Source organism: Peromyscus eremicus, chromosome 1, assembly GCF_949786415.1.
Source record: "Peromyscus eremicus chromosome 1, PerEre_H2_v1, whole genome shotgun sequence".
NCBI lineage: Eukaryota > Metazoa > Chordata > Mammalia > Rodentia > Cricetidae > Peromyscus > Peromyscus eremicus.
The window spans coordinates 83,508,875-83,523,991 of NC_081416.1; the positions used below are offsets into that span (position 1 = coordinate 83,508,875).

The 15,117-nt window shown below is 47.2% G+C and overlaps 1 protein-coding gene across 1 annotated transcript in view; it reads right to left on the minus strand.

Moving 5' to 3' along the window:
* The window catches only part of Vps35l (VPS35 endosomal protein sorting factor like), a 108,969-nt gene that overhangs the window by 53,621 nt on the left and 40,231 nt on the right, over positions 1 to 15,117 (minus strand). Inside the window, exons 15-19 of the mRNA XM_059268177.1 lie at positions 7,400 to 7,446; positions 5,809 to 5,920; positions 4,796 to 4,912; positions 2,864 to 2,917; positions 197 to 277 (exon numbers count right to left, since the gene is read on the minus strand). Of these exons, the coding sequence (XP_059124160.1) occupies positions 197 to 277; positions 2,864 to 2,917; positions 4,796 to 4,912; positions 5,809 to 5,920; positions 7,400 to 7,446 (411 nt within the window). The remainder of the gene's footprint in view (positions 1 to 196; positions 278 to 2,863; positions 2,918 to 4,795; positions 4,913 to 5,808; positions 5,921 to 7,399; positions 7,447 to 15,117) is intronic.

The window sequence follows — 15,117 nt, forward strand, 5'->3', positions numbered from 1 at the left end:
GTTCTCTGGCCTGCACATGTGCTATGGCACACATGTACCCATCCCCACTCTACAGGAGACAAAAGTGAGGCCCAAAGCTAGGACGTGGCAGAGCCGAGATTAAACACAGGATTCCCGGGTGTACCCTTTGACCAGTACATGAGTACTTCATTCAACAGAACAAGATCCCCACAGTGGGAAAGGAAGCCTCTGTTACCTGGGGGTAGGAGTCCTCAAACGCTCGGTCCGGAGTCATGTGCTTGATAACGTCAGCCAGAACGGTGTTCATTTCTCGTTTCTATACAGGGGACATAAACCAACTCTGCTGTTAGGCTGGGACCACTGGCTTTCTTCCTGGAGGAAGACACTGACACACTCATGATACAGGGCTGGGCAGACAGCTTAGTGAGCGCTTGCCCAGCATGTATGTGTGAGGCCCTGGGTTCATCCCAGTACCAAAAACCAAACACACAAGCAGAAAGCCACACACCTTCCAAGAAATAGTTTCAAATATTCTGAAAAAATAAACACAAGGAAAGAAATCATGTCCATATCCTCAGTCTAGTACCACCACACTCAAGATGGCTATGCTACTCTAAGTCAGTACTGAACACTGTTCTAGAAAGATAAAGTCATTTAGGCTACTTTCTGCCTACCTGACCCAGGTTCCTGCCTCAGCGCCTGGAAAGTGAGCAGTGAGGCTATGTGGGAAGGGTATAGACTTACCCCTTATAAGCCATTTGCCCTAACTGCTCATGTCAGTCATTTATGCCAGGAGTCAGCTATGTACAGCCTAAACACAGCCTACTGTTGTATAGCTGACAAGTGAAGACTAGCTTCACATTCAACTCACAGAGAGATGGTATTTGTGGTAGTATGAATGTAATTGGCCCCCATAAGCTCATAGGGAGTGGCACTATTGGGAGGTGTGGCTTTGTTGGAGTAGGTATGGCCTTGGAGGAAGTGTGTCACTGTGGAGGCGGATTCTGAGGTTTCATATATGCTCAAGCCACACTCAGTGTGTCAGTTCACTTCCTGTTGCCTGCACAAGATGTAAAACTCTCAGTTACCTCTCCAGCACCATGTCTGTCTGCATGCTGCCATGTCTTACCATGATGATGATGGACCTCTGCACTATAAGCCAGCCAATTAAATGTTTTCCTTTATAAGAGTTGCTGTGGTCATGGTGTCTCTTCACAGCAATAGAAACTCTGACTAAGACACTGTTTTATGACAGCAAAAATTTTGAGATTTGAATTTCAGTGTGTGTAAGTATGGTTTATAGGAACCCAGGCATGCTTCCTCACGCACTGTCTGCTGTAACACAGCACCATAAGCCAGGAAGTTTAAAGATGGCAGGGGTTTCCCACTCATGGCCCTAGAGGCCAGGAAGTCTCAGATCAGGGCACCTGCAGATTCAGTGTCTGGAGAAAGCCTGCTCCTCCTCACAAGGGCCCCCCATGATGGAAGGGGTTAACAGACTTCTTTGGGATTTGTTTTAAGGGCACTAATCCCACCCACAGGGCTTCACTCTCATGACATGATGCATCTTTCTAAATTACTCTGGCATCCTTGAGAGAGTTGACAAGAGTCAGGATGACCCGCACTCACAAAGCTCCACTTCTTAACACTGAACTCGGGGAACAGGTTTAAGCCCGTGAATCAAGGAGGCAGGGTGGACACAAACATCCAAACCATAACCCTGCACTAACTTGTAAAAAGATGGGTGCTCAAGCATGAGGACCCGAGTTCAGATCGCTAGCACCCAGCTACCCTGTAACTCCAGGACTGGGGATAGCTGGGAACAGAGTGAGTGGAGATGGGAGGATTGTTGGGTACCAGCCTACTCAAAGAGGCTGAGAGTGGTATGAGGCTTCTTCCTCTGGCCTCTGAATGCAAACATACACACAAACACAGAGCCCTCCCTCACTCCAATAATAATAATAAATAAGATGGATGGCTAGAAAGACGGCTCAGCAGTTCAGAGCACTTGTTATTCTTTAACAAGGACCAGAGTCTTCAGTCCATTGCCCACATCAGGTAGCTTACAAAAGCCCATAACTACAGCTGAAGGGACCCAACTCTAATGCCTCTGGCTTTCAAAGGCACATACAAACACGCATGCACTCTCTACCCCACCCTACCCCACCCCACACACACTGAAAATAAACCTTAAGAAAAAGAAAACCGGCCCTAGATGATGATGGTGATGATGTGGTAACAGGAAGACACCTGGTAATGACCTCTGACCTCCACAGTGCATACAGAGTCCATATATACTCACATCAAAATATTTTAAAAATCATGTTTCTAAAACAAGCGTACTCTGGTAAGAAGGTCAAAAGAGCCCACTTCTACCTGCTTCTAAAGTCCTTATTCTTTGATGAGCCTAATCTTCCCCAATCTGTGGTTCTGTCTGCACTCAGAGAAAGAAATATCTGTATTTGCTTGTGGGTGGGAAGCACATGCAGGCTCTGAATATTTGAAAATGCTAAACAACAACCACATTAAATAAAATAGAAAAAAAAAAAGAAAACACCGCCTACTAGACACTTATAGCAATTTACAAAGCATTTGAGCATCTTAGTTCCTGAGGGGCCACTGTTTAGCTTTGTCTGATGCGGTACTACCCAGACTGATGTGCCAGTGTGGGACACACTTGTTGACAACACATGCTAACACCTCCCACACCTTCACATTTAAGATCTGGGCACAGTGGCATTTGCCAACAGACTTGAGCCCAGGACTTTGAGACCTGTCTGGACAACACCGTGGGGCCCCATCTCAAGTACCACTGCAACATTCCTAAGTGACCAGACTCTGTTGCTATGGTAACCATTAAACCACAAAACCCTTAGGAAAACAACCCCACAGTTGTACGTACCGTGAAATGCCTGCAGGTGTACTCTACCCATACCTCAGCACAGTTAATGTAGTCCTACAAAGGAAAGGTAAAAATAGCTTTAGAGTGAGCACACCACCACTAAACTTTTGCCACAAGTTCACAGACAAATTCTCAAGGGCTCTGACAAAAGAGAAATATGGAAACGCCTGGCTTACGCTTATGATTTGAGTATGAATGTCCCTCACAGCTCCCACTGCTGGGGCCTTCTGGGAGGCCATGGAACATCTCGGATAGGAGGCAGAGCTTGAGGAGGTGGTCCTTTGAGGGCTGTAGCCCAGCCCCGCCTCCGGCCTGGACTCCGCTTCTAGCATCCACCAAACTGTGACAGGATACAGCACAAGCCCCTGCTGCTCTTCAGCCACCTCACCAGCCAGCCCTGATACTTTCCTCTCAACTGTGAGCAATAACAAACTCCTCCCTCGAGTGGCTTCTCCCGGATGCTGGGTCAGAGTAGCACAGTGCTTAACTGACTGACACACATTACCATGAAGAGCAAGTTACAAAAGGAAACAAGTAGCCTGCCCTCACTATAGACTTTGACCCCAGCATTGCTCCTTAGGCCAAGATGCAAATCTGTTATGCTTAAGAAGCCCTGGCCGTAGTATCTCAGCAGAAAACCCCCATACGGTGGTTTGACTGAGCATTCAAGGTTTGCTTGTTGCTTTAAAAATAAAGCATTTGATCTACAGAAGGGCTGTAAATCTACAGAAGGGCTGTAAATCTACCCTATAAAAGGGTTTGAAAAGCCCTAAAGGGGTCAAGGAGGTGACTCAGCAGCTAAGAACACCTGCCACCAAGACTAACAACCCATGTAAAAAAAAAAGCCTGATGCCCTGGTGCACACTTTTAATCCCAGCACCCAGGATCTCAGTGAGTTCCAGGCCAGCCTGGTCTACACGGAGTACCAGGTTAGCCAGGAATGAAAACAAAAAACAAACAAGACACAGAAGGAGGAAAGCCCATGGGCAGCTAGCATGGAACTGCTCAGAAACAAGGTGGGAGACAGGACCTGCTCCTGAAGCATCCCTCTGACATGCAAACACATACCAAGACACAAGTGCATGTATGTGCACACACATCCCTGATGGCCATGGCCATCATCACATGCACGACAGTAAATGACACTAGCTGGGCTGTCATGTAACACTTTTGGTAGCCCTGGTGTTCAACCACTGATCTTCAATCCTTTAGGGATCTCCTAGTGGATTGCTATTTAGAAATACACACTTGACTGCTGAACTCTAGCTGCTCTTTGCACAGCTAGAAGACATCTAAAGCTTTTAATAGTAGTAACTGTATGTGTTTAGTGCATCTTGGGGCATCAGACACAAGATATAATTGGGACAGGAAAATTAAGAAGCATGTTTAATGTCATTTGTTCCCTCTATAGGTTAATAAATGTTAATAAATGATACAAGGAGAGTTCCTTTTTTTTTAAAGTTTGATTAGTAGAAATCTCATTTATTCATTTTTGTTTTGTTGTTATTATTCGGGTTTTGTTTTTTGAGACAGGGTCACCGTTATATAGCCCAGGCTGGTCTTAAATGCTTTATCCTCCTGCCTCAGCCTCCTAAGTGCTGCAAATACAGATGTGAGTCACCTTACATGGCTAAAGCTCAGTTTTTAAAAGTAAAATGTCTGGAGCCGGAAAGGCAGCTCGGCAGTCGAGAACACTGGCTGCTCCTGTGGGGACCCAGGTTTGGTTCCCAGCACCCACATGGTGGCTCACAACCACCCATAACTTCAGTTCCAGGGGACCCAATGCCCTCTTCTGGCCTCCACGGTCACTGCGCACAGATGGTGCAGACATACGTGCAGGCAAAACCCCCACACACATTAAAAAAAAAATTAAGTGTATATGGTATAACTTCTACAAAAATTAGTGGATCTTAGGTCTAAATGGCCACTCACCTGAGGATTCTTCAACTTAGTGATGACTTTCCAAGCTTCATTGAGAATCTGAAGTCGATCATTCTCAGGAGGATCAGCCAAGGCCAAGTTTAGCCCCAGTGAATGGAAAAGAAGATGCTAAGAAAGTAGCAAACGGTTATGTTACTAGGGATTTTAAGTCAAAATATCTTAAGGCTTAAAAAGAGAAAGAAAAGGCTCCAACATGTCATCTGTCTCCAGGAAAATCTTCCTAAGGCTTTTTTCTGAAGTTTTACAGATCCACCCAAACAACTCCATGAAACTCAAGGAGCTGCTGCCAAAGCATCTCAGGTAGAGATTGCACTTAGCATGGGAGAGCCGGAGCTCAGTTCCCAGTACACACCCAAAGTGAGCTGGCTTAGAGTAGTGCTCTAATTCACACGTCATGTATAGTACTGGAGGATGTTTTCACTAATTGGGAGATGGAGAGAAAATGGGTGTTCATGTGTGTGTGTGTGTGTGTGTGTGTGTGTGTGTGTGTGTGCAGGAAGAGGCTAGAGATCAAACATGAGTGTCATTCCTCAGGAGTTGTCCACCTTGGTTTTTGAGACTAGGTCTCTTACTGGGACCTGGGAATGACCACTTAGATTGACTAGTCAGTGATCCCCAGGGATCTGCCTGTATCCACTTCCCCAGCTCTGGGATCACAAGCACACGATACCTACCATTCCTGGCTTTTTATATGGGCATCAAGTTCAGGTCCTCATGCTTGTAAAGCACTCTACTGACTAAGCCACCTCCACAGCCCAAGAGCAAAAAAAAAAAAGATGTGACCACATCTTTCCTAAATACTCCATGGTGACTCCATTCATGGGTTCAGCATTCAAGACCTGAGGCACAACAGTTACGTGACATTAATGATCCCAATCTCAGCCATCTTCCATCATGTCCTTTGGAAACAGAGCCCTCACTTATCTCCTCTAGGCCTCCATTGCCCCCACACCTGACTCTAGCCTCCGAAGGAATCAGGTAGACACCGTCCATCTCGAGCCTACCTTGGGGAAGCCAGACTCGTCACACTCTTTAATCATGCCAATGAAGTCCATAGACCTGGTGGCAATGAACTCGGCCCTGAAAGCTGACATCACGGAGTTCAGGAGCAAAGCACTGAAAGACACAGATGCCAAGTCACTCCAGCTTCCTCGGGATACAAGTCCTTTATTTACTTATTTGTTTATTTACTTTTGTTTGTATATTGAGAGCAAGGCTTTCTACGTAGCCTAGGAGAGTACCGAACATTCAACCTGTTCCCTGGAACTGAAGTTATGGGTGGTTGTGAGCCACCATGTGGGTGCTAGGAACCAAACCTGGGTTCCCCACAAGAGCAGCAAGTGTTCTTGACTGCTGAGCCTTTCTGGCTCCAGACATCTCCAGGTTCAACATCTCCACTCCTCAAATCTGGAATTATGAACAATTGCCACTGGACCTGGCCTGCAAGTCAGATTTAATGCCGGGGTATATACTGACTACCAAGAAGGATGACTGACAGCTTTTAATGAAAAGATTAGAAAGGAAAAAACAATCAAAACAGCAGACATAGTAGGGGGCACTCCCTGGAGGCTGCCACAGGACTCACTGTATATTTTACACTTGACAACGTTTGAATGAACTAGACGGAGGGACAGGAAAATCAGCTACAGTCCAACTCACTTAAGTAGGAGTGAGCCTTCACAGGCTGATGCTCTAACAAAACTGAATGCTCAATAACAACATGGGTCCTTGTTACAAATATGTTTCTTTTATACAAGAAATTTCTTATGAAAGGGACCTTGAATTTTAGGTACTTGAGAAAGAACAAAACCCACTCAAGGATGTGTTATATCTGCCACCAAGAGAGTAGCAAAGAGAACCTCATAGGCAGGAGGCAGGAAACCGAGTGCATCCTGGCCCTACCACTTACCACAGCCCCATAAAGAAAGGGCTATTATTATCACCCCCATTTTGCAGAGGGGGAAGACTGAGGCATAGGGCTGTCAGGTTAGTGGGCCAAGATCACAAAGCTAAATTAGGATGGGGCTGAGGTCTGAGACCAGACAATTCCAATGCATTGTTCTGAACCTCCACACAGTCTAACCAGCCCCTCTGCTTACTCTCACCCATGTTAAGAGTGGAAGCTCAAAAGAATAAACAGAAGCAAGTCATGGCTGAGGAGAGAGCTCGGTTGGTAAAGTGCTTACTGCACACATATGAGGGCCTGGACTCAAATTTCCAGAACCCATATAAAGATCTGGCTGTGGTGGTGAACACCTGTAACCCCACTGCTGGGCAGGCAGAGACAGGAAGGAACCTGGGGCTCGCTGGCCAGCCAGTCTAACTGAATCAGTGACCTCCAGGTTCATGAGAGGCCCTGCCTCAAAAAATAAAATGAAGTGCTATAGAGAAAGGCACCCAACACTGCCCTCTGGCCTCTGTGCATGAACTCAGACACACATAACACACACACACACACACACACACACACACACACACACACACGAGAGAGAGAGAGAGAGAGAGAGAGAGAGAGAGAGAGAGAGAGAGAGAGAGAACGAGCACCACTGACTCCAACTTCAAGCAGGTGCTTCTGTGAGTCTTCTAAGTACTTACTTGTTGCCTAGTTTCTTACATCTTTCCATCATCTCCGTCAGCAAAGCCTGGGAAGTTTAAGAGGAAAGGCATCAGCTTGGAGGACAGAAAGCAACACCTCTAAGAGATTTTCAAAATGCTGTACTCTAAACAGCAGCCAATTTACATAATGCAGCTTCTCAAAGTCCTCTGTGCTTGGCAAGGATGGGAAGGGTAAGAAAGTAAAGCAAGCGGCGGCGTGCGCCTTTAATCCCAGCATTTGGGAGGCAGAGGCAGGTGGGTCTCTGTGAGTTTGAGGCCAGCCTGGTCTACACAGAGAAACTTTGTTTCAAAAAACCCAAACCAAAACAAAACAAAAAAAGAGCGGGGGGGCCAGGCATCAGGCGAGTCCAGGGTCAGGTCTAGTCTCTCCAGGCACGGATGGTGAGACCTTGGTCAGACACCGAGTCAGACATGGGTGGCAGCATCCTACCCACAGTGTCACTACAGAATGATGTACCTCTGGATCCCGGGCATGAACAAGGAGGGAAAGTCTCTATGACACTCTTACAAAGGGCCTGTGGCTTTCTCAGTAACAGAGTCAAAAAGCAATCAACAAATGCCAGGCCACAGCTCAGTGTCCACTAATCACAGAAGAGCTTGCTCTCATGGACTCGCCTCTCCCACCCAGGTGCACTACCATTCTCCCATTTCACAGACAGGAAACCGAGCCGTGGCATCACAACAGATTTTAGCCAAGGTCACACAGGCAGCAGCAGCCAGGGTCAACGATGACCCCAATGTGCCGGCACCAAAGACTGCATTCCTTGCCACGTGTCCTTTCCTAAGTTCCAAGCATGTCCTTCCCCCTGAAGGAGAGCGGTATACTCCCGGGCACTACTAATGGTTTTGGAGCTATCTTAAGGCAATGGAGTATCTTCAAAAGAGCTCCTGGGTTTTCTGTTTTGTTTTGAAAAATCAATGCATGAAATAGCCTTTAGGGCAGTGGTTGGGGAGTGGTTTTGTATAGTTACAGACAAGGTCAAGGCTAAGACAGAAGGGCTAATGCCAGCGGTCTAGACAATGAGCACTTGACCAGATGTCCAAATAACTGTCCTCTCTTCTGCATGCTTTGCCACAGGGCTGGAGGCCTGGGAAAACCAGACCCCTGTACACATGGGACATGGGCTAAGCCAGACATGGCAAGTGTTTCATACGGAGTGGAAACAAGGTTTATGTCTAAATCTAACCCTGAAGCCAAAGTAATTGTCACTGCACTTTTAGACTCCTTTTTTCAGATTCTGGACTCTGTCCCACATCAAACTGGATCCTGTTATATCACGCCCCCCCCACCCCCCCACCCCCCTCCACCCCCCCACCCCCCCACCCCCCCCACCCCCCCACCCCCCCCACCCCCCCCACCCCCGCTCCAAAAACAATTAACATGTAAAAACCCTAAATCCCAGTGAGACAGTATGCAGGGCCTTTGAGGAAGTACTAAGGTTAACTGAGGTCATCAGCATGAGACCACATGCAAAGGGTTGGCATCCTCATGAAAGAAGGTAGAGAGAGCAGGGAGGTTTGTACATAAAGGAAAGGACACAGGAGGAGGCAGCCATCTGCACATGGAGGAGAGAGGCCTCACCGGAGAGACCTTGGCCTTCAAGCCTCCAGAACTGTGAGACAGTAAAGGTCTGCTGCTCAGGCCTCTAGTCTGTGCTCCCTCCCTGGAGGGCCTGAGTTGCCTAACTAATATTCAACCAAAGCCTTGCAGCCTCACTCTGCATTCCTTGTGAATTTAGATTTGGCCATGTGACCCATTTCTAGCTGCTGAGACAGGGTGGGATGTCTTCTAAGGGCTCTGAAAAAAAAATTAAACTATGACATAAGGGTTGGAGTGGCTGCAGACACCTCGCTCCTAGCAGGGGGCTGCAGAACAGAAAGACAGATGGAAGTTGACTGGCCCAGAATGCCTTGCTGTTGAAGGACATACTGAACTATATTTGTCATCCAGGCTTGTCAACTGTCTGTTCCTGACAGCCAGAAGCATCCCTGCCACTGCTAAGATGCTGTCATGGCTTCCTGACTGCTTGAGATACACTGCTACTTGAAAAGTCACTCTTGACAACTAACACCACGTGCTATCTGAAAAAGCCGGGAAAGGGAAATTCTGTACAACTGTGATAGCCACAGCATGCAAATGCTCATCCAGAACCTCCTGAAGGAGCAAGCTTAACACATGGACCAATGTCTGGGGCACACGGGAGAGGGCAGGGAGGTGACAGACAGGTCCCATGCTTTCATACGCACACCAACATACAGACATGCACGCGGGTATGCATAGGTGCGTGCATGTACACAGAAATGTGCTGGCCATTTTTACATTTTTGGACAGAGTCCTGATGTGTAGCCCAGGCTGACTTGAAACTTGCTATGTAACCCAGTCGAGTCTCCAACCCTTAATCTTCCTGATTCAGCCTCTCAAGTGTTGGGCCACCATGCCTGACCCACTTAACGCTTCTAAAAAGATGAACTGAGGAATAATCATTTTAGGAGACTGGAGAGAGGGCTCGGCCAGTGAAGGACCTGCTTCATAAGCAGGACAAAGTCCTGAGACTGGATCTTCAAAACCCAAGGAAAAGCCAGGCAGGATGGTTTGTACATCAGAATTGGAGGCTGAGGGAATGGAGACAGGAGCCCTGAAGCTCATTGGCTGGCCAGTCCAGCCTAATCAATGAACTTCAGGTTTAGCGAGAGACCCTGTCTCCAAAATAAAGGTGGAAGGCTGGCAAAATGGTTCGTCAGTAAAGGCTCTTGCCACACAAGCCTGGAGACCTGGACTCACTCCCCAGAACAGGTGTAAAGTTGGGAGCAGAGCACCAGCTCCACAAGGCTGTCCTTTGACCCCCACATGTTCACTGTGGCACATGCAACACCCCTCCTCAACCCACACAATAATAAAAAAATTTTAAAAAATGAATTAATAAAATAAAGGTGGCTGGGTGTTGGTGGAGCATGCCTTTAATCCCAGCACTCAGGAGGCAGAGGCAGGCAGATCTCTATGAGTTCGAAGCCAGCCTGGTCTACAGAGTGAGTTCCAGACAAACAAGGCTACCTAGAGAAACCCTGCCTCAAAAACCAACCAAACAAACAAATAAATAAAAAGGTGGAATGTAATTGAGGAAAACACTCAACGTCTACCTCTACTCAAATGTGGATATATCTACATTAACAAGTACATACACCACACACAGTGCAATACAGACACAAAACAACACAGACACACAAATGTATCAAAAATGTCTTCAAGAACACATGGGGGGGGGGTGTTGTCATACAGAATAAAGGCACATCCGTAAGAGTTCATGGAGACAAGCATTATACAAGCAGGCAAATCCACTAGAGGTTAATTTTATTTATTTCATTTTTTTTTCTGGTCTTTCACAAGGACACGAGGACCAACAGTTCAAAGCCCACTGAGGTTGTCACAAACTTCTGGCCAGGCTATACCACTGAAGCCCTCCCAGCTCGACATACATGGCATTCACCCACACCAGAACCTGCAATGCATAAGGTATGCACTTTGTGTGACAGTCTTCGTTTATACCCTTATGACTGTCCTTCTCCTACATTTCATTATGTATACAACATTTCATTGTTTTTATAAAAACTATAAAAGAAATGGCTAGCCACAGAAGTTCTAAGACTATCAAAATGCATCTAGAAAGGCGTGACTCCTCCCCTTCTGATCATAACTGGTAACTTTGGGTGCTGGTCTTTCTAGAACTTCACCTTGGCCCTGTGTGTATCAGTAACTATTATAGGAGCCTGTTTCGTTTTGTTTTTTTATAGAAACAGGATAACTCTATACACCCTAGACAGTGAATTACCTTGTCTACTCCAGAATCAAGGACTGCCCTTCCTGCTTCCATGGCACACATGATTCGGCCGCCATCATTTTAATGGCTGAGCAATCACACCACAGGCAGATGGTTTTCAAACTGACCCTAGATGGATGCTTAAAACTTTTGTCTTCCATTGTTCCTGCTATTTCTCTGCACTGGGATTTTTTTCCCCTAATAAGCAAACAGAACATAACTGTGTGCAGAAGCTTAGATATTAGAAGTTTGTGATGTTAGCCTCATCTTGCACTTTTGTGTCTATAAAGGAGGTGTGTGTGGGGGGGTGCGTACGTGCATGCATGTGTGCGTGCGTGTGCATGTGTGGTATGTGTGCAGGTCCATGCACATGCCCAGGCCGGAAGAAGACACTGGGTGCCCTGCTCGTCACTCTGTGCTTTGTTCCTTTCAGACAGGGTCTCTCACTCAACCTGGAGCTACTCTAGTGAGCAGCAAAGCCCAGCCATCCTTCCTCTCTCTGTACCCCAAACAGCGCTAGAGTTACAGGGGAATGTGCAGACGTGAGGCACCTTTTTACATGGGCACTACACATCTGAACTTGGGCCTTGTGTTTACATAGCAAGTGCTCTCACCTGTTAAGCCGTCATTCCAGCTCCATCTTATTGCTGCTGTTTACTAGTAATATTAGTGTGAGTGTGAGTGTGGGCACGCACATGCCGTGGGACCTGTGTGGAGGCTGGAGACTACTTTAAAGATTGGGCTCTCTCCTTTCATGTGGGTTCTGGGGGTGGAATTTAGGTCACAGGCTTGTGTAGCAAGCGTCTTTACCCCCTCCCCCCCAGCCCATCTCACCGGTCTTGTACTTTCCCACTCAAAATAGGGTCTTGTTATTTAGCCTAGGCTGGCCTCAACCTCAGATTCACTATGTAGCCCTAGCAGGCCTCAAAACTGAGGTGACCCTCCTGCCTCAGTCTCCCAAGGATTGGGATTACTGGCACATGTAATCCTGCCTGCCCTGTTTTACAATGTTTAAGGAGGAGTTTCCAGTAAGCACAGTGGAGTAAACAGTCCCCCGTGGCAGTTTATCAGTGTCCCAAGTCTCACCTCAGGTGCAGGGGTTAGCAGGAGACACCCAGAAGGGACACGCTGAAAGACTGGACTATTGTCAACTGTGTGGTATTTAGGGCATTCTAAGCCATGGCTGCCTCAACTGTAAAACCCGGATGGTAAGAGCACATGGAAGAATTTGGATAATTCAAGCAGATCAGCTCCCAGAGATGGTGCAGGGTGGCTGTGTGACGGGCTCAAAGATTTCACTTTGTCTGGGACTCGGCTCCCTGCTCCACAAGGTCACACAGCCTTCCACACACCTCCAGACATGACTGATGGTCTGGGAGGGAAAGGCTTCAAATATTAAACAGTAAAGTGACTCACCTACAGGAAAAGATCACACACACACACACACACACACACACACACACACACACACACACACGCGCGCGCGCACAGAGCAAGAGCACCAAGATAGAACACTGACAATTTACTGATGCCGAGATGCTGGATGCTTACTAGCACGCTTATCCATCCCTCCTCCTGTCTTTGCACAGCTACCAATGGTTCTCCCCTCCCTGACCCAACCTGGTATGCTTCTGCCATCTGCCATTCCTCAGAGGACCACTCTCTTCAGACCATCTTCCTTTCCAAACCCCGCCCCCCAAGGTTCTCTGTTCTCAGGATGGTGGCTTCAGCCACCCTTGCAGCTGAACCTGGCCTAACCCCGGCCACTCCAGGCCACTCCAGCTGGCCAGATTTTTTCCTCAAGTACTGCTGGCCCTTACCATGCTTGTAGCCTACCTATTTGCACAAGTCCCTCCCTGCTGCCCCTTGGTCTTCAAGGGAGCTCGGGTTTCCATTTGCTTCCACAAGGTCTCCCAGGACCATCCACATCATGGTCCCCAAAGCCACAGCCCTTACAGAAAGGTTCATTAGGTCTGTTCTGCAGATGCCAAAACTGAGGTATGTGGAAATCAGTAGCCCAAGGCACAAGAGACCTACTGTCTGCCTGCCAGGGACAGCCCTGAGCTATGCTTTTCTCTCCTCCTTCACCATCTACAAGCTGCACCGGGCAACTTAGCCATGGACCATGCCACTCTGTGAGAATCACCACTGACGCTGGGGCCAGGCCTGCTACCCAATTCCCTCCTTCAAGCAAACAGCAACACATTATTTCTCAAGGCATTTATTCCCATTACTCACAGCAAGCTGTGTATGATGGCCACTCTTTTCTAAGCATGGTGTGCCTAAAATAAAGTGGCAATCTTTTCCTTACTATGATCCCATTTTAGCTGTAGAAAGGAAGAAAAATCTCACCTTCAAACCATAACAGGAAAAACCCTCCTGGATAATTGCCCTTTCTAGATTTTAATTTCTATTATCATCATCATCATCATCATCATCATCATCATCATCATCATCATTATCATTGAGACAGGATCCTCAAACTTATGATCCTCCTGCCTCACCTCCCAAACGCTGGGATTACAGACCTGCCACCACACATCTGGCTGTGAATTTTGATTACGATTTGCAACTTTAGACATCAAATACTCACAGCCAACATCTCTCCCTTTACTCATGCCTGCCTGAGCTGTGCATACCAACTGCTGTGGCCAGACTCTACAACATCCTATTTGGAGGACTGGCTAGAGACACACCGCTCTGGCCCCCACTTGCCTCACTCCAGCTCTTAGCACCAAACTGTCACATGTCCCTTCAACTCCACTTTCCATACCGACATCATTTCATCTACTATTTAGAAATGATTCACTTTTTTTTTCTTTTTTAGCAACAATACTGCAAGTCCCTCATCTGAGTGCCCCAGGAACACAGTTTATTATTATTCAGGTGACCTAATTTTTCAGTCACTTCTCCTACTGCAGGATGAGTTCCTAGAGCAGTACTCCCCCCAGACGGTTCTATTCCCAGCCTGACTCCTCTGAGAGTCCTGATGTTTCAAATAAATGCAAGGGCATCTGGGGACACCCACCCTGCATTTTTTCATCTGATTTTGCCTTTCATTAAAATAAGAAAAAAAAAAGTGTTCTCATTTTCAACACACTGATCCTTCTTGTAGGAGCATTTGAATCATTCGGAGGAAGGCTGAGGGTTTCTATTTCCACAATCAAGTTTGTGGCACATTTTCCCCCAGGAGGGTGCCACATGTGGTTGCTAAAGACCACACAGCACCCAGCAGCTCTTCAAATTACCTTCCATTCAGGCCGGTCTGACATTAAATCAGCTTATAAAATGATTAAAACAATATCCACCTAAAATATAAGTCTTTGCCCCTCTCCTCATACTTTAGATTCTGAAAAGTAAACTACACAGGGCAAAGGGAATCCAGTTAAGATGGTCCCAAAGCTATCCAGGTGTGATGGCACATGCTGTAATGCCAGCTCAGGAGACTGAGGCTGGAGTATAATGAGTTCCAGGTTAGTCTAGGCTACAAAGCAAGACACTCCCCCCCCCCCCCCCCCCCCCCCCCCCCCCCCGCCGCTACTGAACATAGGACTGTATGTGGGACACCCACTCCACACAGTAAAAGCACTGTCCTGGTTTAGTCAATTGTCACAGATAAAAATGCAGTGCTCGCAGTGACTAGGGGTGAGTCAGCAGGCATCCACTGTCCTATGACATGGTCATAGAGCTGAGGGCAGACCCAATCACCTCAACACCAAAGCCCTTACTCCAACATTAAGCTATTCCATGGCTGACCACCCACACAGCAGTGAGCAGAGCTACTGCTTCTGCTCAGCTATGTACTGTGAACAGCCTTACGCCAGGACAGACAGGCACTCATGGGGTTCAATCTTTCAAATGACGCTGCAGCCTTCCGGTGAA